Below are 19,741 nucleotides of genomic sequence, written 5' to 3' on the forward strand. Positions count from 1 at the left end.
TCTATGTATAGTGCTGTGCAGTCCTAAGTTGCAGCCATATATGAGCACCTAGGTATGCCACCTCCTCCTCCTCCAGATGTTTCTCCTCCTCCACATGTTTTCCCACAAAACAATGATGATCTAGGCGATAATATAGAATTGGACAATCGACGTTCTTGGAATTATTGATTTTGTAGTACTTCATTCATAGTTTAGCTAGATTGTATGAACAATTTCTACCTAGTTAATTTATTAATTATTTTGTATATATGAATAATATTAATTTGTCCATCTATGATCAATATATGAAAAATGGTCCAAATCCAATGATTCCGGTATATATGTATCTGTATGTGTTTCATTATTGTTACTGATTTGTAATTTTCGGAAACAGTGAACCCTAAAAAAAGATTCACTGTTTTTTCACCCTAAATAAAATCTCTTAGGCGACGGAAACAGCAACCTTCGTCGCTCAAGATATGAGTCTTAGGCGACGAAAACAGAATTCTTCGTCGCCTAAGATATTTGTCTTTGGCGACAGAAACAGTATTATTCGTCGCTCAAGATAAACAACCAAAGAGACGGAAAAGTGAGATTCGTCTCCCAAGATAAAATACCTAGGCGATGGAAATATATATATTAACATTCGTCGCTTAAGATAATCCACATATCAGACGAATACAAATATCAATCGTCGACTAAGAACTTTTAGGTATTCGTCGGATTAAAATTCTACCGACGAATTTTCCGTCGCTTAAGAACGATGCAAGATTTGTCGGTAAACATATATTCTGACGACAATTCCGTCGGCTATGAAGTATTTCATATTCGTCGGCTAAGAATATGTCTGACAAAAAATGTCCGTCGATAAAGATTTTTATCGACATTTCGGTTTGTCGACAAGGCAGGTCAGTGTCCGTCTGGTTTGATCGCTCTTAGTCGACGACTAACTTCAGTTCCGTCACGTAAGTGTCTACCTCACGACACTTAAACGACAGAACTTAGATGACAGATAATTCGTCAGTCAATTTCCTAGGCGACGAATAGTGAGTCTTAGGCGACGATTGTTTCCGTCGGCTAAGTCTATATTTCCTAGTAGTGAAGGATGTTAATGTGTTCATTTTGATAGATATTTTGTAAAATGGTAAATCCCCTCTTCCGTTGTGAAGCGGGATATGTGTATGTGTTCGTATTGTGAATTTTTGCCTTGGTGTAACGGGGGAACTAGTTGTGGATAATGAAAACTTGTTAGATGCATGTGGTGTGCAATGTATTGACATGTAACCATGTGATTCGTTTGTTTGGATTATTGTTTATTTGATATTAGTGTCATTTGCATCGAATTATCGATTATTTCGTTGTATGTGATTTTACTTGTATAATCAGATTGTATCAAATTTCGAGGACGAAATTCTTGTAACGGGGGGAGTATGTGATATCCCAAAAATTTGTAGTATGAAATATAGATTTTATTCATGTAAGCACAAAGAAATTGACGAGTTTAATTGTGATAGTTTGAGGATTATTTGACGATCTTGATTATTAAGTGCTCGAGAATGGTTGAACTCCTTGGTTTAAGGATGTAAAGTTAGAAGTACACGACATCACAAATATGTATGTACTTTCTCAGTTATTTATTGTGATTTTCAACTATTTGGAATTATGTAGATTATTAAAGAAAATAAAACTTAGCATGATTAATCATAGTCATATAAATCCACACCTCTTGAACAACCCTTGATGGGGATTAGATAAGAAGAGGTTATGACCACGTGTGGGAAGGGGGAGGGGAGAAGGGACCGACTCACTCTCGTCAGGGAAAGACCTCACTCATTCTTGATGGGGAAAGGGAAGAAACACCGGGGATGAGCCTCAAGGAGGACTCTCGACTGGTATGTCGACTGGACTGAAGCATTTGACCGCAACTTCTTATTGCAGCAACACAGTGGCTACATGAGGTTCGAATTTAATTCTCTTAACACTATGTATCGATATACTTGATTTCAATTTGAATCACGTTTGGATCAAATTCTTGTTTCGGGTTGTCGGTGTCTTCGTTGGGGTAACTGTGTTCGGCGGAAATTGTGGTGCTTGTTTCAATAAGTACGGTGTTTGAATTTATATCTCTTTCCCATTCAAATTTAGGCTCTTTTCTGCTATATATGAACTGGGATGTGACAAAATCATCAAATCTTGCTACTTTAAATTTAGCGAAAAATATGACTTCATTGCTGGACATGAGACTAGAAATATGAGCCACCTTTTTTTCGGTTATGTTGGTACATATGCTTGGTCAACATACTTTGACCGTCTCTAGGCTAGTCATAACCCTCATATTCGCTCACACATAGACTACAAATGTGAAGACAGCAACAATCGTTGTCGAGTAATGTAAACCACTTCACGATTGAAGTCTTCACGCGCCCACACGTGCGTCATCAAAACCGCTCTCTGAAGCGGGGCCAAGAGCACATGTCCCACATCGGAGAGATGCAAAAGGGCTGAGACACCTCCAACCTACAAAAGTAACTGTTCATCTCTTCATTTACTAAGCAATTTATTATTTACTTGTTGTCACTTTGCCGATTTACTTGTTGACTTAGGCATCGGAGCGTTAAAGACCGCTAGAAGCGGTCTCTTCTCCTAACCTAGCATGTTACTTCTGTTGGTAGATTCAGGAACGAAGACTACGACGACCGTTTATAAACTTGTATTGTGACGTATACAGTGAGTCAAGTCAACCGCTCATATACTGCATAAACATTGGCGCCGTTTGTGAGAACCCTTGAGCAAAAGGTTCACACGCATAACCAATATGACAATGTACGGTAATTCTTTGGATGAGGCAAACCGCCTGCAGATTGCTGCAGAAATGGCAAGAACTTTAAATTTTTCAACACCTCAAATTGAGGGCGGAATAGGAGCACCGCCACTAAATAATGAGGTAGTGAATGGACTAGAAACAAGGTACCCGCTATTGGAGAAGATGGTGCTAGCGTTAATAACCGCTACAAGAAGGTTGTGTCAGTACTTCCAAGCCCATTCGATTGTTGTTCTTACCAATCAACCGCTTAAATAGGTGTTGCAGAGTCCAGAGAGTTTAGGCCAAGGACAACAATGAAAGGTCAAGTGATGGCTGTCTTTATTGCAGAACTAACTGAGCGGGAGGACTTGTCAATGGAAGTAAAAGAAGTGGTTGCTAGGACTTATCGTTCTGTTGTCACACCAAAGGAGACCGCCTAGAGTTCTCAGTGGAATTTGTTTGTCGACGGATCTTCATGTGCAAAGGCTAGTGGAGCGGGAAACATTTTGACTGGACCTGGAGGACTCGAGCTGGAGTATGCTCTTAAGTTCTATTTCAAGGCTTCTAATAATGTAGCGGAGTATGAAGCGCTTATTGCAGAACTCCTGATGGCCATAGATTCAGGGGCAACGAATGTTAACATTTTCAGTGACTCTCAGTTAGTAGTCAGTCAAGTTAGAGGGGAGTTCCAAGCAAAGGAATCCCAGTTGACTGCAAACTTGGGGTATGTGAAGACGTTGTTGGGGCGGTTCAAATTCTTCAATATTACCTAGATCCCAAGAGCAAACAATGCTAAATCTCACAACCTCGCAAGAATAGCAACGGCTCAGCCCCACCAGCATATGGAAGATGTAAAGGTGGAAATCCTAGATAAATCATCCATCACAAAGACACTGGCTGAATTTTTTCATATCGAGTCAAGCTTATCATGGATGGACGAGATTCTGGCATATAAAAAGGATGAAACACTTCCAACGGCAAAGGTAGCCGCCCAAACCCTGATAAGAAGAGCAACAAGGTATACAATCATGGACGGCAAGCTGTACCGCCAAAGCTTTAAGTTTCCACACTGGAAATGTATAATCTTAGAGGAGGGCAGAGATGTCCTCAATAGAATCCACAGCAGAGATAGTGATAACCATTCAAGTTACCATTCCTTGGCAAACAAGGCAATGCGCTATGGGTACTTCTGGCCAACTATGACAACATATGCAGAGGATGTAGCAAAGACATGCATCAAATGTCGCAAGTTTGCAATAATGCCTAGAGCACCAACAGAGCCGCTTTCAATTATCGTGGGACCATGGATAGGTTCCATGTGGGGGCTAGACTTGATGGGGTCGTTTCTAGTGGTTAAGAGCCAGTTCAGGTATATCATTGTGGGAATTGATTACACCACCAAATGGATTGAAGCTGTTCCGCTCGTTAAAATCAACACACATCGTGTGTAAAAGTTCATCTAGAAAAACATTTGCTGTCGGTTTGGAGTTCCAAACACAATTATTGCTGACAACGGGGCACAGTTCAACAACCAAGAGTTGATCAGTTGGGCAGTTGAGAAGGAATTCTAGATCAAGTTTTTTTCAATCGCTCATCCCTAGACAAACGACCAAGTAAAAGCCGCTAATAAGAAAATCAAAGCGTTGCTAAAGAAGAAGTTGGATGAAGCAAAAGGGTTATGGGCGAAAAAGCTCCCAGAAGTTCTTTGGGCAATCCGCACAACCCCAATAAAGGCAACAGGAGAAACGCCATTTTGTTTAACTTATAGAACATAGGCGGTTCTACCAGTGGAACTCATGCATCCAATAGCTAGGGTTGAAGTGTTTAACCTCGCTACCAATGATGAAGGATTGCTCTTAGACAAAGATCTATTGAAGGAAAAGCATATCAAGGCACACTTGACGAATTTGCAAAATAAGCAAAAAGAAGCACGTTTCTACAACAAACGGGTCAGAGGAAGAAGTTTTCTAGTTGGTGATTAGGTCATGAAGGGCTGAACCCAACTTAGGAAGGACCATACCAAATTGTAGAAGCGGTTAGTCCAGGAACTTATTACATCAAAGACAAGAGTGGGAAAGTATCCGCTCACCCATGGAACACTCAACATCTCATGTGCTACTATGCGGATAAGTAAGCAACCGCTTCAACATCACTTCCAAGTCTGCTGTTTCCTAAGTTTGTTTTTGTTCTAGACTTCTCAAGTGTGAGCCGCTATAACAGAGCAACCATATTTTTGTAAAAAGGTTTACATTACACCAAGTAATGAATGAAATGGTATTATTCAAATTATTGTTCTTTAGTTCCAAAACAGTATTTGACCGTTCAGGCTCAAATTTCAAGAACAAAAATAATACCCTTAGTGTCATTCTGCAAACAAAAATATGAACTTTATGAAGCGGAAAACGAAAAACAAATTTAAAGGCAAAAACTTAGATGGAGAAGTTAGTTGATTACAAAAACGCTGCCCGCATGCAAGCGGATGTCTTAACCAGTTAATTACAAAAATGAAACCCATATGGGCGGATCATCTAGACATCAAAATTTATAACTTCTCCGCAAGATCCAACCGCTGAAAGCTTCCCGCTCCCGACATCTAGGCTACTTTGAGACAGTGTCGCTGCCTTCCTCTGTCTCCGCCGCTTCTGTCTCGGCGACTCTTGATTTTCTCATGTGGGGTGGGAGAGGGAGTTTCAGGGTTTGAGTCAAACCTTTGACTATCACAAGAAAGACCAGGAGAGAAAGAAATGTAACTACCTTCATTAGCGAATAGTGGTTGTTCAACTTCTTGAGCGGCACTAGGGGACTTTTGTTGTCCAGTCTGTTCAAGAGGAACAACGGTTTGATTGCAGGCCTCGGTTTGCTGAGTTTGATTACAGGCCTCGGTTTGCTGAGTCGCTTCATCGGCTTCCCAAGCAGCATACTTGGCAAAATCAATGCAACCAATGACAATCAACCCGTTTGTAATACCCTGGAAATTTGATATTAGTTTATAATTTTATTTAGGAATTTTCGAGTTAGAAGTTAGTGTGTTTTAAAGTTCAAAGGAAGAGCGGAAGGGTTCAGATGCATAATTTACCTGAAACGGTTTTATGGTTCTGAAGGGTCAAGAGTTGACTTTCTAATCCGTTGGGTTTCTCGAGAAACTTCCTTCACGAAAGTTGTAGAGCATGACGATACGAGTTCGTAGACACGTGGCACGCGTAAAACGGATTTCGTATGAGGAAGTTATGGTCAGCGAAAGTTTACGGCTTTACGGGAATTTTGAGTTAAATAGGAAAGTTTTCTCTTGAGTCCTCACATTTTTCAGAAACCCAAATCCTCCCCCTCTCCTTCTCTCTTCCTGACCCCGAGAGAGTGCAAAATCTCCAGCCGACTCGACCCTGACCCGGTTAATCCGACCCGGCTTTTCCGGCCGACTCCGGCGGACTCAGACGGCGGCACCGGTTGGGTTTTCTTCCTCTCCTCGACGTGATCTTCCCTGTGTAGGTGGGTGAGGACGACTCAAGAGGGATAGAGAGAATCGAGCGCTGCAGCGGAGGGTGGCGGACCCGACTTCGACCCAGGTGCGTTCCGGCCGTGTACGGCGGCAACTGGAGGTGAGGCTGCTCGGTTCTTGAAGCTTTCTTCTGTCCAAGCATGTTTTAGGTTGCCATTCGCCTCGTTTTGAGGTCTAGAAGTCGGATTGAGCCGCCTTGGCAGCCGGTCTTCTTTTGGACGATTCCGGCCGAATGGGTTCAAGTCTCAAGTATAAAAAGTGTTCCTTTTGCTATGCTCTTTAAGGTTGCTGTTGGAAGTTTGTTGAGTTGTTGAAGTTTCGGGGTGGCGCGTGGGGCCCACTCGCTGCCGTCTGTGGTGGCGCGTGGCGTTGCCTCCGGCAGAGGTTGGGTGGTTAGGAGTAGTTGTTAGGTTGTGCTTGTCGATACGAGTACATGAACATGTAGATTGTAGGTTTCAAAGTTGTTTAAGTATGTTGAGGTTTTTCTGGAACTCGTTTTCGTTCGGTGTTGGTTTATGGAGTCTGAACATAGAGGTAATCATTTATTGGTTACCATATGCTGTTCATGGGATTTCGGTGACCTTGGGAGGTCTCATAAGAGGTTTGCCTCATTATGGTAAAACTTTGGGTTAAGTTTTAGCTAGTTAGTGTAAAGGGTAATCACTTGGTTGTTGGTCACTAAGTTGATTTGTGCTATCTTGGTGATTGACAAGTTGGTGTTGTGCTTGTTCTTGTGCTTGTGAAGACGCAGCGGGAGTTCAAGTGAGTAAAATCTCACCAAGGTCTACTTTGTGGCCTATTTATTTTGATGTTGGTTTTGATGATGTTAATTATTATGTTAATTGGTATGATGATGATTTTGATGATGATAACTGTGATGTTTATTATGATGATGGTTGTGATGTTGGTTTTGATGGTGATAATTATTATGATGATGATGATGATGATAATTATTGCTAATTGTGAAGTTGTCATTGAAAGAAAATGATTTTGTTTTTAAATATAAATGAGCTTGATCGTCAACGGCTCATGGTAAGTGAAAACAAGTTTTCTGTTAATAATATAATCTTTCAAAAGGACTTCCGATCATGAGTAATAATTAGAGTTGGTAGAATTATTCTTGTTTTAAATATTTATATCCACGTGTTTATGTGTGAAAGACACGTTATGATAATGTGTTAGTGTGATGTTGAATTGATGTTTAAATAGTCAAACCGGGTTCCAAGCCTTTAATCGGGTACGGTTATGATGATATTATTATTTTGTGATTGATAAGTGTTATGATGGGAGAGTAATAGAATGTGTGCCTTCGTGGTGATTGTTGTGCATTCGTTGTGGTTGTGCCTTAGTGGTGATTGTGTGCATTAGATTAGGAGCTTTCGTGGTGGACCGGGAACCAAGCCTTGGCCGGGTGATTGGTTACGGTCAATATAGAGCTCTAGTCTGTCAGTCGGTACTTCATGGGGGATGACTAAGTGTTGACGAATCCATGAGTATGCATTTGTTTGGTTACTTATAGGGGACGACTAAGTGTTGGCGAACTCATAAGTAAGAGTAGAGAAATGATTGTGTGATGTTCTTATGTGTTGTTTAAATTTCTTGCTTTGAGTATCTCCTGAACTATGCATATCCGCGGGAGATTCTTGAAATCTTAATTATGTGATTTTTAGTAGAATTCATGAATTATGCTTTTAAAGGATTCATTTATGATGTGATTATTTTTGAATTGTTGTGTTTTCTTAAATTCTTCTTTGATTTTCTCTTGCTTGTAAATGTTTTCCTGAAATTATTTTTATTGCATGAACTCGTGATTTTATCTTATGTGTTGTTGGGTTGAGTCTGTTGTTGTAGATTTACTCATACGAGCTTTTAAAGCTTACCGGGTTTGTTGTTTTACAACCCGGTGCACCAATTCATGGTGTAGAGGTTGTTTTGCAGGTCAGGTTTAGCAGAGTTGAGGCTGCAGCAGTTAGGCATCATTCTTTTTGTTACTTTCTAGATTGCAGTGATTTTTAAGGGAGGTTATACTTGTTTAAATTAATTTCCACAAGTTGTAAACTAAATTGTTGTATTGATTGTTTTTCTTTTTGGTTATCATGCCTTGAATTTTGGAATTTTTATTTATCTAAAATTTGGGGTGTGACACCGTTTATGTTCTCGACCGTTGCTTGATCTTTTGCTGCCTTACGAAGTTGAACTTCCTTGGCTGAAAATTCTACTTCCAGCTCTGACCTCAACCGCTGTTGGGACTCGGCTTGAGCCACTTGCAGGCTATCCACTTCGACAGACTTGGCATTTAGCGCCATCTGCAAAGATTCAAGTTCACTTACATGAGATGCTTGAATCTGTTGTAAGCGTTCAACTTCCGACTCCATAAACCGCAACTTGACGTCATCTTCCAATGCCCTTCTCTTAGCGGAATCTAGCTTCTCTTGGCGGTCTAGTAAGTTATTCTTGAACTTGTCTTTCATTAACTGCTCACGCTCGGTTGCCTCTTTTGCCTTGGCCAGTTCAGCTTCAGCATTGCGAAGTAGTTGGCGAAGTTTAAATTCATGACCGCTCACCTCATGCAACGGCTGGAAGTTGTGAGCGGTTGTGATCATGATGCTCTCAATCTCGTCTCCATCTACTTCGGTAGGACCTCTGGGCGGATGTTCAGCTCTAGCAATGCCAACAGATTAGCAGAAAAAGTATAGCAACTTCAATTCTGCTGGACTCGCCTGCTGCAGAAGGGATGGAAGGAAAACCTAAGATGAGCACCTCAGATGAGCTTTTAGCAGCAGAATCCGCTGTCTGGGGCGACAATTGTAGACTTAGTCACTTGGGGAGGACGTCACCCTGCATCTATATCACCGCTCATCAACTTCTTAGTAGCGGGTACATCATTGGGCATACACCTTTTTTCTTTTGTTGAAGCAATGGGATCTTTGCCTTTTCTTTTCCTGTGGGCCAATGTTGCAACAACTTCACCGCCCTCCCCAGATTCTTCTTTGGTGGTCTCATCGCCCTTAGAAAATTCAAGCGGATGATGATCTTCCAACTGATTTCCCGCTTCATCAGTTTAATGAGTGTGAGCAGGCATTTCAAGTTGCACCGCTGCAGAGACTTTGGTAGCAACGCCATCCACCACGTCCAACTTGGCTAGCTTAGCCTGCTGGCGAAGAATCTCAGCAACCGCGTCATTTAACATGTTTTCAGCGTTAGAAAATCTACTACTTTCAAGGAATTGCAAAGAAATGTCGCCTAAGACCTTCCTAGTAGCCGGGGCAACCTTGAATTGAGGATCTGAAATGGACAACAAAAGAAAAAGAAGAGCAGTTCAGATTAAGACTAATCAAACAAGGCCAAGAACTCAAAAGGCGTTGGTCACAAATCCGCCTCTCAAGCCACAGGGTCTTCACATGATCAATCTGTTTGTACTCGTGTGTGGATATAGGAAACCGCTTGGCAACTGAACAAGCAGAAGAGTTAAAAAAAAAAAAGGAAAAGCAAAAGAGTTAATGGAAGTAGCGTAGTAAAAATGAAAAGCAGACACATACGTTATATATCTTGAAAGACGAATTTAATTCGATATCGGGGTTCGCGAATTACATTGTTAACCCGCCCATATTCCCAACTGGATGTAACTACGCACACGTTCGTATACCAGTTGGTTTCAGAATTAGGCAAGTTGGTAATGCAAGAATTTTTATTCTTCTTTTTCTTGCTATCACAAAGCTTAAGGGTCACAGTGTTGCTCCTGTTCTTCTTGTCAAAGTAGCGGAGTTAGTAAAAATGGGTGATTTTTGCCACGATAGGCAGCCCACAATCGCATATTTCCCATATTACAACCATGGAGAGCAAGATCTTCCACATGTTAAGGTCGACTTGGCCGAGCGCAACACCAAGTTCAACTATTTACATATTAAACCCAGGGGTCGAGCGGGAAGCGCACACCATGTTTAATGATGATGTCGTAAACAAGTGCCCAACCTTCTAGTAGTTGGCTTCCTAACTCGGTCTCAGCTAAGGGTCGCATCTTCACCGACCCAAGGATTCGAAAAAGGGAGTGGTTCTTTTGAATCTCCAACTCTGCTAAGTTATAGGCAGGTTCGTCAACCTTTACGCCGCCCTTCAGTTGCCAATTGACAAGAACGACACCATTCCCACTGTCAGGGGACACTCCAGTCGGTTCTTGGGTATTGGATATGTTAGCGGCATTATCTCTATTAGCCCTGGAGGCCGCTTCTTAAGCTTGAAGCGGACGGGTCCGACCGTTCTTATCAAGTCTATTTGAACAGTTATCCATGTTGGTTAGATGAAAAGATGGGTTAGCTGGTACAGTGGCTAGCGGTTCAGGAGGGGCGGTGCAAATTGGTTCAGGTTCGTTTACCGCTTGCCTACGCCTTTGAATCTCCTGGTAATGGAAAAGGTGAAGAGCGTCGTTAAAAGTCTAAGCGGCAAGAGAAGGATGAAAGCCAACAATGAATTCTGCTAAGGGATTGGATTGAGAAGAAGAAGCAAGATCACCCGACTTTGAACCGCTAGTTAGTCAATAATGTCACCCATCCGCCAGAAACAACCTAACCTAAAAAAGTTAGAGGTTAGTTCGATCTAACCTAGCAGTTCTTCCAGAAAACCCAAGAACACCCAAGAACATTCAAACCTTTTTCCAGAAACATAGCCCAGAAAACACAGATCCACGAAACAAACCTGAGAAATATAGCAAGATCTTCTAGATAAAACCACATACTTGAATCTTCTTCGCCTTTCTCAGCTTCTTACTCTCAAGGATTTTTAGGACTGGGGGACTAGAAGCAACAGAGGTTTGAATGCAGAAGTGAGGGAAAACAAACCCTCACATATTCAGACCAACCCTTATATAGAAATTAAAGCGGATTGCAGATCTAAGCCATTAAGCATTTAACCTAGCATCATTAGATGCGTGACGCGTGGCAAAGCAAATGCACGCCTCTTCATAAGTTACTGAGGTGACAACCGAGGCGTCGCATCGGTTGTCACAGCAATTATGGCATGTCATGTTGACGCCATTAAAGCAGCTAGCCGTTTGACCAGCCATTGCATGCAGGACACGTGTTTCACACACCCTCAACGGTTCTAAGGATTATGAAAAGACAAGAACCGCCCTAAGACAACATGAAACCCTTCACTTAAGGTATGGTTAATCACTTGCTCAATGCCTCGGGCAAACTTGATGTTTCCCTTTGGGAAAGACTAAGCGAGGTTTATCCGCTAAGACTTTACCTCACATCGAAGTTTATCCGCTTGTGGGATGCCTCCTCTTGGAGAGACTAGCGAGCGGTTTATCCTCCTGGAGAGACTAGCGGGAGTAATACTCACCTCTAAGAATTTGCCTCATTCGATGAGAAACCCTCGTTAAATGAGAGAACGACAAATGGGCCGCCCAACGATATACCTCACAACGAAGTTTATCTGCTTGTGGGATGCCTCACCTTGTGAGAGACCAGCGAAGATTAACCACCGAGGCTACCTCGTGCAAAAGGGATGCTTCTCTTTGAGAAAGACTAAGCAATGTTTATACGCTATGTTTTTACCTCACAACGAAGTTTATCCGCTTGTGAGATGCCTCCTCCTGGAGTGACTAGCGATGTTTATCCACTATGCTTTTACCTCACAGCGAATTTTATCCACTTGTGAGATGCCTCTTCCTAGAGAGGATGCCTCCTCCTGGAGAGGCTAGCGATGTTTATCCGCTATGCTTTTACCTCACAGCGAAGTTTATCTGCTTGTGAGATGCCTCTTCCTGGAGAGACTAACGCAGTTTACCGCTATGTTTTTACCTCATCGCGATGTTTATCTGCTTGTGGGATACCTCATTGCTTGTGAGAGAATACCGAAGTTTATCCGCTGTGATTACATCTCACTACTCGCAGCTTGAACCGCTCTGGACAAACAACGGGATATCTTACCCGAGGAGTGGGGGACTTAGGGTAAGACCCGCTAGCGAATATGACGCTCATGACCAATTCTAGCGGTGACTAAAACTCCCTAGCCAAGACGTCCCTTTTGACTAGGAACTTAGGGGGCTTGTTGGTACATATGCTTGGTCATCATACTTTGATCGCCTTTAGACTAGTCATAACCGTCATATTCGCTCACACATAGACTACAAGCGTGAAGACAACAACAACCGTTGTCGAGTAATGTAAACCGATTCACGATTGAAATCTTCACGCACCCGCATGCACGTCATCAAAACCGCTCCCTGAAGAGGCCCAAAAGCATCTGTCCCATATCGGAGAGATGTAAAAGGGTTGAGACATCTCCAGCCTACAAAAGTAATTGTTCCTCTCTTCATTTACTAAGAAATTTAATATTTACTTGCTGTCACTCTGTTGATTTACTTACTCACTTAGGCATCAGAGCGTTGAAGACCGCTAGAAGCGGTCTCCTCTCCTAACCTAACTTGTTACTTCTGTTGGCAGATTTGAGAACGAAGACTACGACGACCGTTTATAAACTTGTATTATGACGTATACAGTAAGTCAAGTGAACCGCTCATATACTGCACAAACAGGTTACAAGCGAGGGAACAAGAAAGAAAACTTGATTTTAGAGTAGGACCCTAGAAATATGAGCCACCTTTGGGACTTCGTACTCTGGTAAAAGACATGATTAGTCATAATCAGTTTACTGATTCTTTTATGGATTTCATTATTTATATTATCGTAAATTGATTATATCTTAGAACTATTTTCTTTAAGGAAATGAGTCAAGCTCTGATCTATCAAAACGACGTCATTCCGTCAAGTTAGGGATTGGGTACCCCATAATACAATGTGAGGCTTAAGTGGCTGCAGATAGCCAACAACCTATACTACCAACAACTGCTTAATATAATTGTATTATTCACTAGCCAAAGAACCTGAATCTAAATAGTCAACAACCGAGTGTAGTTAACATTATTGAAAGCGAGAAAATGCGACAAAAAAAAAACTTCCCTAACCTCATTACATCAGAAAACAAGGACTCATGTACCAAATATCTTAATGCCTAAGACTCATTGGTGTACACCGCAATGATTAAATACAGTTCAGTAGTTCCAATCAACAAACATAACAAGGTTGGAGAACAACCACATACCATTAAGGAACAGCCTCCTACATATCTTGGGGTGTACTTATACTCTCGATGGTAAGTGGAGGCTTAGGTTTGTTCTGGTGTCCATGGTGACACCTCTTTTTTCTTGGACACTTTCTCCACCATAAGCACAGGATCTCCATCACTCCATCACACCAACCTCAAAAGACTCAACATCAATGCAGAGTCGCTTCCCGCTCACTTCCCAATCACCTTCCCGAAATTTGCGCACCCCCAAAACCTCAACCGAAATTCTGAGAGAAAACCATTTATTTTCGGCCCAATAGCAACAGAGAGAAGCTTAGCCGGCCCAACCACAACAGACCTAAACATTTGAGTCAAACTCGTCTCAGGCCCAACCACCTCAGATCTAATCTTTTCTGTCAAACCAACCTCAAGCCCAAACTCTCTTGGCCCGGTCAACCTTCCATACAAACCAACATAAGTTCCCATCGAAATGGACGAAAACCCTAACGATGTTGTTGTCACCAGGTTTGGTTTTGGTCAAACCTCCAGCGCCGTCCTCGATCTAGATTTCGACGTTCACACAGACTCCGCCTCTCCAGCCGTCGTCGAATCGACCACCACCAACCCCTGTGGCGCGCTGTAGTAACCCTTCATTACACTATCCAGTCTCATGGCCGAAAAAAACACTAGACGAATAGATGCCGTGACACTTTTCATACTAGAGTTCCAGTAGCACTAGGATTTCTGGCGAGAACTTGTACTCCCTCTTAACCTAAATCCATCGACGGACATCTTCTGATTTGGTTCTTTTGCATCGACTTCGGGTCGACGCGGTTGAATGTGCCCAGTTAATTCCCAAGAAGGGTGAGTGCTTGTTCATTCCTCATGGTCATCTTCAGACCCTTTACCACCACCCCAAACTACCATTTCATGGATATCTACTGCCTCCAAGGGGTTGACACCGTCACATGCCGCCATCACTAAATACCATCGCCCATCATTCAGAATGTGGTTCTTGACCGCCTCACCCTTTAACTAGAACACAAATATTCCAACCTTCTCTTCTCGGATCAAGATTGGCTCTTCTATTCCCCCCCCCTCCCCCCCCCCCCTATATATTGGATAGCGCCACCGATAGGGACGGAACCATGGTGGGTTTCTTTGAAGAAAGAAAACACCCGCACAGGTAACAAAAGGGTCTTGCATGGTCTCGCTGCCTCGACTAGCCTCACGGGCTCGATCACACACTCCTACAGCGGCAATTTTGATGACACCGCCACCTTCTCGGCTCTTGTCTTGGCTAAGAAAAGCTTAGCAGAGAACAGAGAAAAGACCGATAGTTAAAAAATAAAAAACAAAAAAAACACCCTAACGGTCTTAATGGAACGAACTTGTCTGACCATGGCTAGTCAAATAGAGCTGACCACAGCTAATAGGCAAGCAACACGTGACCATTTGTTAATTAGCAATTGGGGGACGAAACTGGGGTCAGTATGTGTGATTTGTTTATCTGTTTTAATAACAATTAAAGTCCAGTTTGATATTAAGTTTTGAAGATTAATAACAATTATAATCACTATTTTAAATAAATTTTCTGTTTGGTAGTATCTTAAAACGTGCTTATCTAAATTTTTTTAGTTTAAATAACTACGATTTTAAAAAACAGGTTGTGGGTTGCTTATGTAAAATTGAGTTTTTAAATCATAATACCAAACTAAGCCTTAAACGCCATGTGTTGTCATTTTTTTGACTTTGGTAAACTCTATCTAACCCGCTATGGTCAGACAAGTTTTTATTAATGGGTAACAAGTTGAGTCCGTTAAGACCTCCAACCCGTTAAGACTTGCCTGTTAATCAACCGAACCCGCTCATTTGCCGGGCCTATTAGAGTTAGGTTGAGCTCCATTCGTGACGGTGATAGATGGCTCGATCTGGGTTTTGAGGGAGCATATGCTTCCACAGTTTATCCCTCACATATTCGTTACCCCTCAAATCACCATATCTCTTTTCCTAATATTATAAAATCAACGGTTCTTCTCGTGACAGCAGGTTCCTCTGACAATCACAACCGTCCACCAGTACCACAGTCACATGACCACTCCCCCTTGATACGCATCCACGTGTCTAAGGACACATATTTAAAAGCCTTTAATGTAATTTTTGGCTTACATCCCACAAAAGAAGCGCCAACGAATTTGGATCCAATTCCCTTTTCCATTATCGCTTCGTTCGGTTTTTGCCTACCTTTCAATCACTCACTACTACTTCATCGCCCAAAACCTAATCCCCAATTCTCACTCACTTGGAATCCGAATCGCTACTCTCAAGTTTACAGGTGATTATTGTTCATTGCTTCGTCCGATACGTTTTGTTTCGCTTCAATTTCTGCTTTCCTTAATTGTTCAACTGTACGATTCTACTCTATGCGTTTAGGAACTGAAAGCCAATGGATGATTTGAGCTTTCGAATTTCTCTTGTCATCAATAGGACCAAAATAATCCCTAAAAGCTACACTCCGATTTGAAGTTCTTAAGAAACCGGCTAAAGAATTTGATAAATTTACTATTTTCTTGTTCGGCGTTATAGAACTTTGAATTTGATTTAGGAATGATTATATTTAGGAGATTTTGAATTTTGAGTACAGTAATTTTTTAATTTTTTTTAAAATTTAAACTGAAAATGAGGTCTTTTGTGTGGATATAGGATAATCATGGATCGGCTCAAAGCTCCGGCGCGGTTAATGATAGTTTCGGATCTTGATCATACAATGGTAGGTTTTCGAAGCGGTTGTGACATTTTCGGTCTTGCTTTTATTCGTTTTTTCTGAGGTGGTTTTGTTGTGAATATATCTGTAGGTTGATCATCATGACAAGGAGAACCTTTCACTTCTCCGGTTTAATTCCCTTTGGGAAGCCAATTATCGTCACGACTCTCTGCTAGTCTTTTCCACTGGGAGGTCGCCAACACTGTACAAAGAATTGAGGAAAGAGAAACCTATGCTGACTCCGGATATAACTATAATGTCTGTGGGAACTGAGATAACTTACGGTAACGATATGGTTCCAGATGATGGTTGGGTTGAGGTTTTAAATCAGAAGTGGGATAAGAACATAGTCAAAGAGGAGTCGAGCAAGTTTTCTGAACTTAAGCTTCAGGTAGAGTTTATAGATTATGAAAATTGATTAGTGCCTTAGTTTCCGGGCAATTAATATTCTAATTGGAGTTTATACTTTTCTAACAAACTGATGTCAATAAAGAAATAGCTTGTATTTGAAATCTCTGGATGATTGAACTTAATGGGAAATGCAGGCAGAAACAGAACAGCGAGCCCACAAGGTTAGCTTTTATGTGGAGAAAGACAAGGCTCAGACAGTGACAAAGGCTCTTTCAGAGGCTTTGAAGCAGCGCGGGGTAAGATACCATTGTTTAGAGTGGTTTTACCTGTTTAAATGTGTCATTTTTGCCAAAGGGAAATTCTTTTTTCTGGTGTATAGCATGCTGTTGCTTTTGTTATTGACCTTGTGTTGCTCCATTTTTGAACAGTTGGATGTGAAGATAATCTATAGTGGAGGTATAGATTTGGATATATTACCACAAGGTGCTGGAAAAGGACAAGCTCTTGCATATTTGCTTCAGAAATTTAAGACCGAGGGACATCCACCTGTTAACACTCTTGTTTGTGGTGACTCTGGAAATGATGCTGAGCTTTTTAGTATCCCTGAAGTATATGGAGTCATGGTACATAGTTGCTCTCTTCAGAACATTTTTATTTAGTTTTGTTGGTGTTTTTCATCTCTATCCTCATTTATAATAATGGGTTTGTCATCCTTTGTTGGCATGAATAAATTATTGCCAACCATGCAGGTTAAGAATGCACAAGAAGAACTGTTGCAGTGGCATGCTGAAAATGCTAAGGATAACAAAAATATTATTCATGCGACAGAGAGATGTGCAGCTGGCATCATTCAAGCCATCGGTCACTTTAGTCTGGGTCCAAATTTACCCCCAAGAGATTTTACAGATATTTTGGACTGTGTGGTGGAAAATGTGAACCCTGGTCATAATATAGTGGAGTTTTTCTTATTCTACGAGAAATGGCGACGTGCAGAAATTGAGAATTCTGAGATTTATCTAGCTGGTGTGAAAGCCAATTGTGTATGTTTCCTATCTTCGTAGGATCACACAATCTTATAATCTTTTGTTTTAGGTTTTCCGAAGAATTATCATCTTTTTTATGATAAATTTCGACATTGTTTAGAAATGCTTCTGATTATTATTTTGGTAACTCAATAGTTTATGTTATTATTATGTACCGTTGAGAACCGATGTGAAGTTTTCTGGGATCACATGAGTAGCATGCTACATGTTTACAAGGTTCAAGATTGAACTTCTGTTATTTAGTTTTTAACAAAGAGGTGGAACTGAAAAATAAAGAACAAAATTTAGGAGTTTTATGTTTGAACAATGTGCAAAGGTTTCTACAAATATGCTATTGAAACTGCTCAATTTTCTTCAATGCATATTGCATTCTCAAAGCTATAGCGTTTTTACGAGTGGAACCTGTGAAACAGTTTATAATTTGGTTCCTGTAGAATGTTGTGGTACTTTATTATATGGTTCATATAGACTGAGCAGACTGTTTCTCTGTATTTTGTAGAATTAAAGGGGTCTTGGATATTACTTATTTATAATTGTTCCAGATAATAGGGTCTTTTTGCATCTGAACCATCTTACTAATCGATAATTATGTTTTCAGTGTCCATTTGCTACATATGTCCATCCTACTGGCAACGAGCAAACTCTTCATAACTGCATAAATGCTCTGAGAGGCTGCTACGGAGACAAACAGGGAAAAAATTATCGAGTTTGGGTAGATCAGGTTTTACCAACACAAATCGATTCAAAGACATGGCTAGTGAAGTTCGATATGTGGGTATTATCTGGTGAGTCTCTCTCTCTCTCTCACATGAGTTTGTGCAACTCAACATGTTCGATACATCATTCATCTTCATGATGTGTTGGTTTTACCTTCTAATGAGATTGCTAGTTTGCAATTCTGGCTCGTCTGGGTACTCATGGAGAAACTGAAAAATTATTGGTAGACATAACACCTTTAGGATTGTTAGTTGTTGAGAGAAATTATTACTAAATGCATTACATAATCCGAGTATCAGAATAAGATTACAGAAGCTAAGTTGGGTTGGCCACATAAGTATATTTGTGTTCACTCATCTTAAAAAGCTTGATATGCCGTGGCCTGCCAGTGGTTGTTTCACACAGTTACGTTGCTACTAGGTGTATTTTTTTTTTTTTGCAGAACAGTATAGAGTTCTTTATATAATGTTGACTTTGAGATTTAAAAGAGTAGATTTGTACTGCTGATATGATGGCTGATCTGTTTTTCTGATGTCGAGTCATTTTGCCATAGGAAACACAAAAGTATTTTGAATTCTTTGATTTGTTATAGGACTTCTGTTTTCATTTAATGAGCTTTCTAGCTATCCCAAAAGTTTCCCTTGACGTTCTCTAGAGCTGTTTTGAATTCTATTTAGAAGCATTTATATTCTGTGTAATTCCTTCTTTATGATTTTAGATTTTCATGGCAAGTTATTTGGTTTAACTTTGGGCCTCATTGTAGGTGAGGAACAATATGCAGCAAGGTCGACTGTTATATTTTCTTCAAAGGTGAGATAGGAAATTGCTATTAGCTTCTGTTCTCCGATAGTTGCACTTTAACAATTCCTAACATGGTGCATTGGATTTCAGGGTGAGAAGCCCTCAGATCAGCTCACTTGGATTCGTGGGCATCAGACGTGGATCAAAGGATATGAACCAAAACAAGTTGCACCATTTTTCGGCTAAAATGTGTGAATGGCTTCATTTCAAAGGTGGTGTTACTAAAGTGCCCTACAATCTCCTCTATGAAAATAATTGTGTGAGGGGTTTGTGCATCTTTAAATTTCAAGTTTTGATAATTCACATGTAATCATAAAAAATACATGAAGATGGCTTAGTCCATGATTTGTTCAGTATACAATAATTGTAAGGATGATACTCGCGGTATGTAATCTACTGTCTTACTCAGTCTTGATAAACACCATTCAAACTTGAATGTATGACATGGAGAAGCGACGCAGTCCCCCTACATATGCATGTTGCCATGGTTCATAGTTTGTTTTTTTGTTTTTGGTCAAATGGTTTATAGTTTGTTGAGCCAGGTTCATACCTACTTTTTAATTTCTGTTGCTAGAAATGTTTTGAACTGAAAGTGACGTTCTGTTATGGTTTGAATCCACTCCGGCAAAAACCTTTACATTTCTTCTTTTCCTCTTCAGATGAAAACATGTGTGCAGTTTTTTTTTTTTTTATACCTGTGCAGCTTGTATGCTTAGGGT

General features: G+C 40.9%; 1 protein-coding gene across 1 annotated transcript; it reads left to right on the plus strand.

The window, feature by feature from the left end:
* The first annotated feature begins 15,521 nt into the window (after positions 1-15,521).
* Positions 15,522-19,454, plus strand: LOC101300366 (sucrose-phosphatase 1-like). Its single transcript, XM_004303343.1, has 9 exons — positions 15,522-15,681; positions 16,050-16,116; positions 16,202-16,501; positions 16,656-16,757; positions 16,890-17,084; positions 17,211-17,501; positions 18,103-18,289; positions 18,985-19,031; positions 19,113-19,454. The coding sequence occupies exons 2-9, from the start codon at positions 16,057-16,059 to the stop codon at positions 19,206-19,208; spliced, it is 1,278 nt and encodes a 425-aa protein (XP_004303391.1). The 5' UTR covers positions 15,522-15,681; positions 16,050-16,056; the 3' UTR covers positions 19,209-19,454.
* The last annotated feature ends 287 nt before the right edge of the window (positions 19,455-19,741 follow it).

Source organism: Fragaria vesca, linkage group LG6 (genome assembly GCF_000184155.1).
Source record: "Fragaria vesca subsp. vesca linkage group LG6, FraVesHawaii_1.0, whole genome shotgun sequence".
Lineage (NCBI taxonomy): Eukaryota > Viridiplantae > Streptophyta > Magnoliopsida > Rosales > Rosaceae > Fragaria > Fragaria vesca.

What these genes read in the sequence shown, in the direction of transcription:
- LOC101300366 (XM_004303343.1), top strand. Translation starts at nt 16,057, where the DNA reads ATGGATCGGCTCAAAGCTCCGGCGCGGTTAATGATAGTTTCGGATCTT. An exon ending in TTTCTGAACTTAAGCTTCAG is followed by an intron (nt 16,502 to 16,655) that starts GTAGAGTTTATA and finishes TGGGAAATGCAG; the next exon opens with GCAGAAACAGAACAGCGAGC. An exon ending in CGATATGTGGGTATTATCTG is followed by an intron (nt 18,290 to 18,984) that starts GTGAGTCTCTCT and finishes GCCTCATTGTAG; the next exon opens with GTGAGGAACAATATGCAGCA.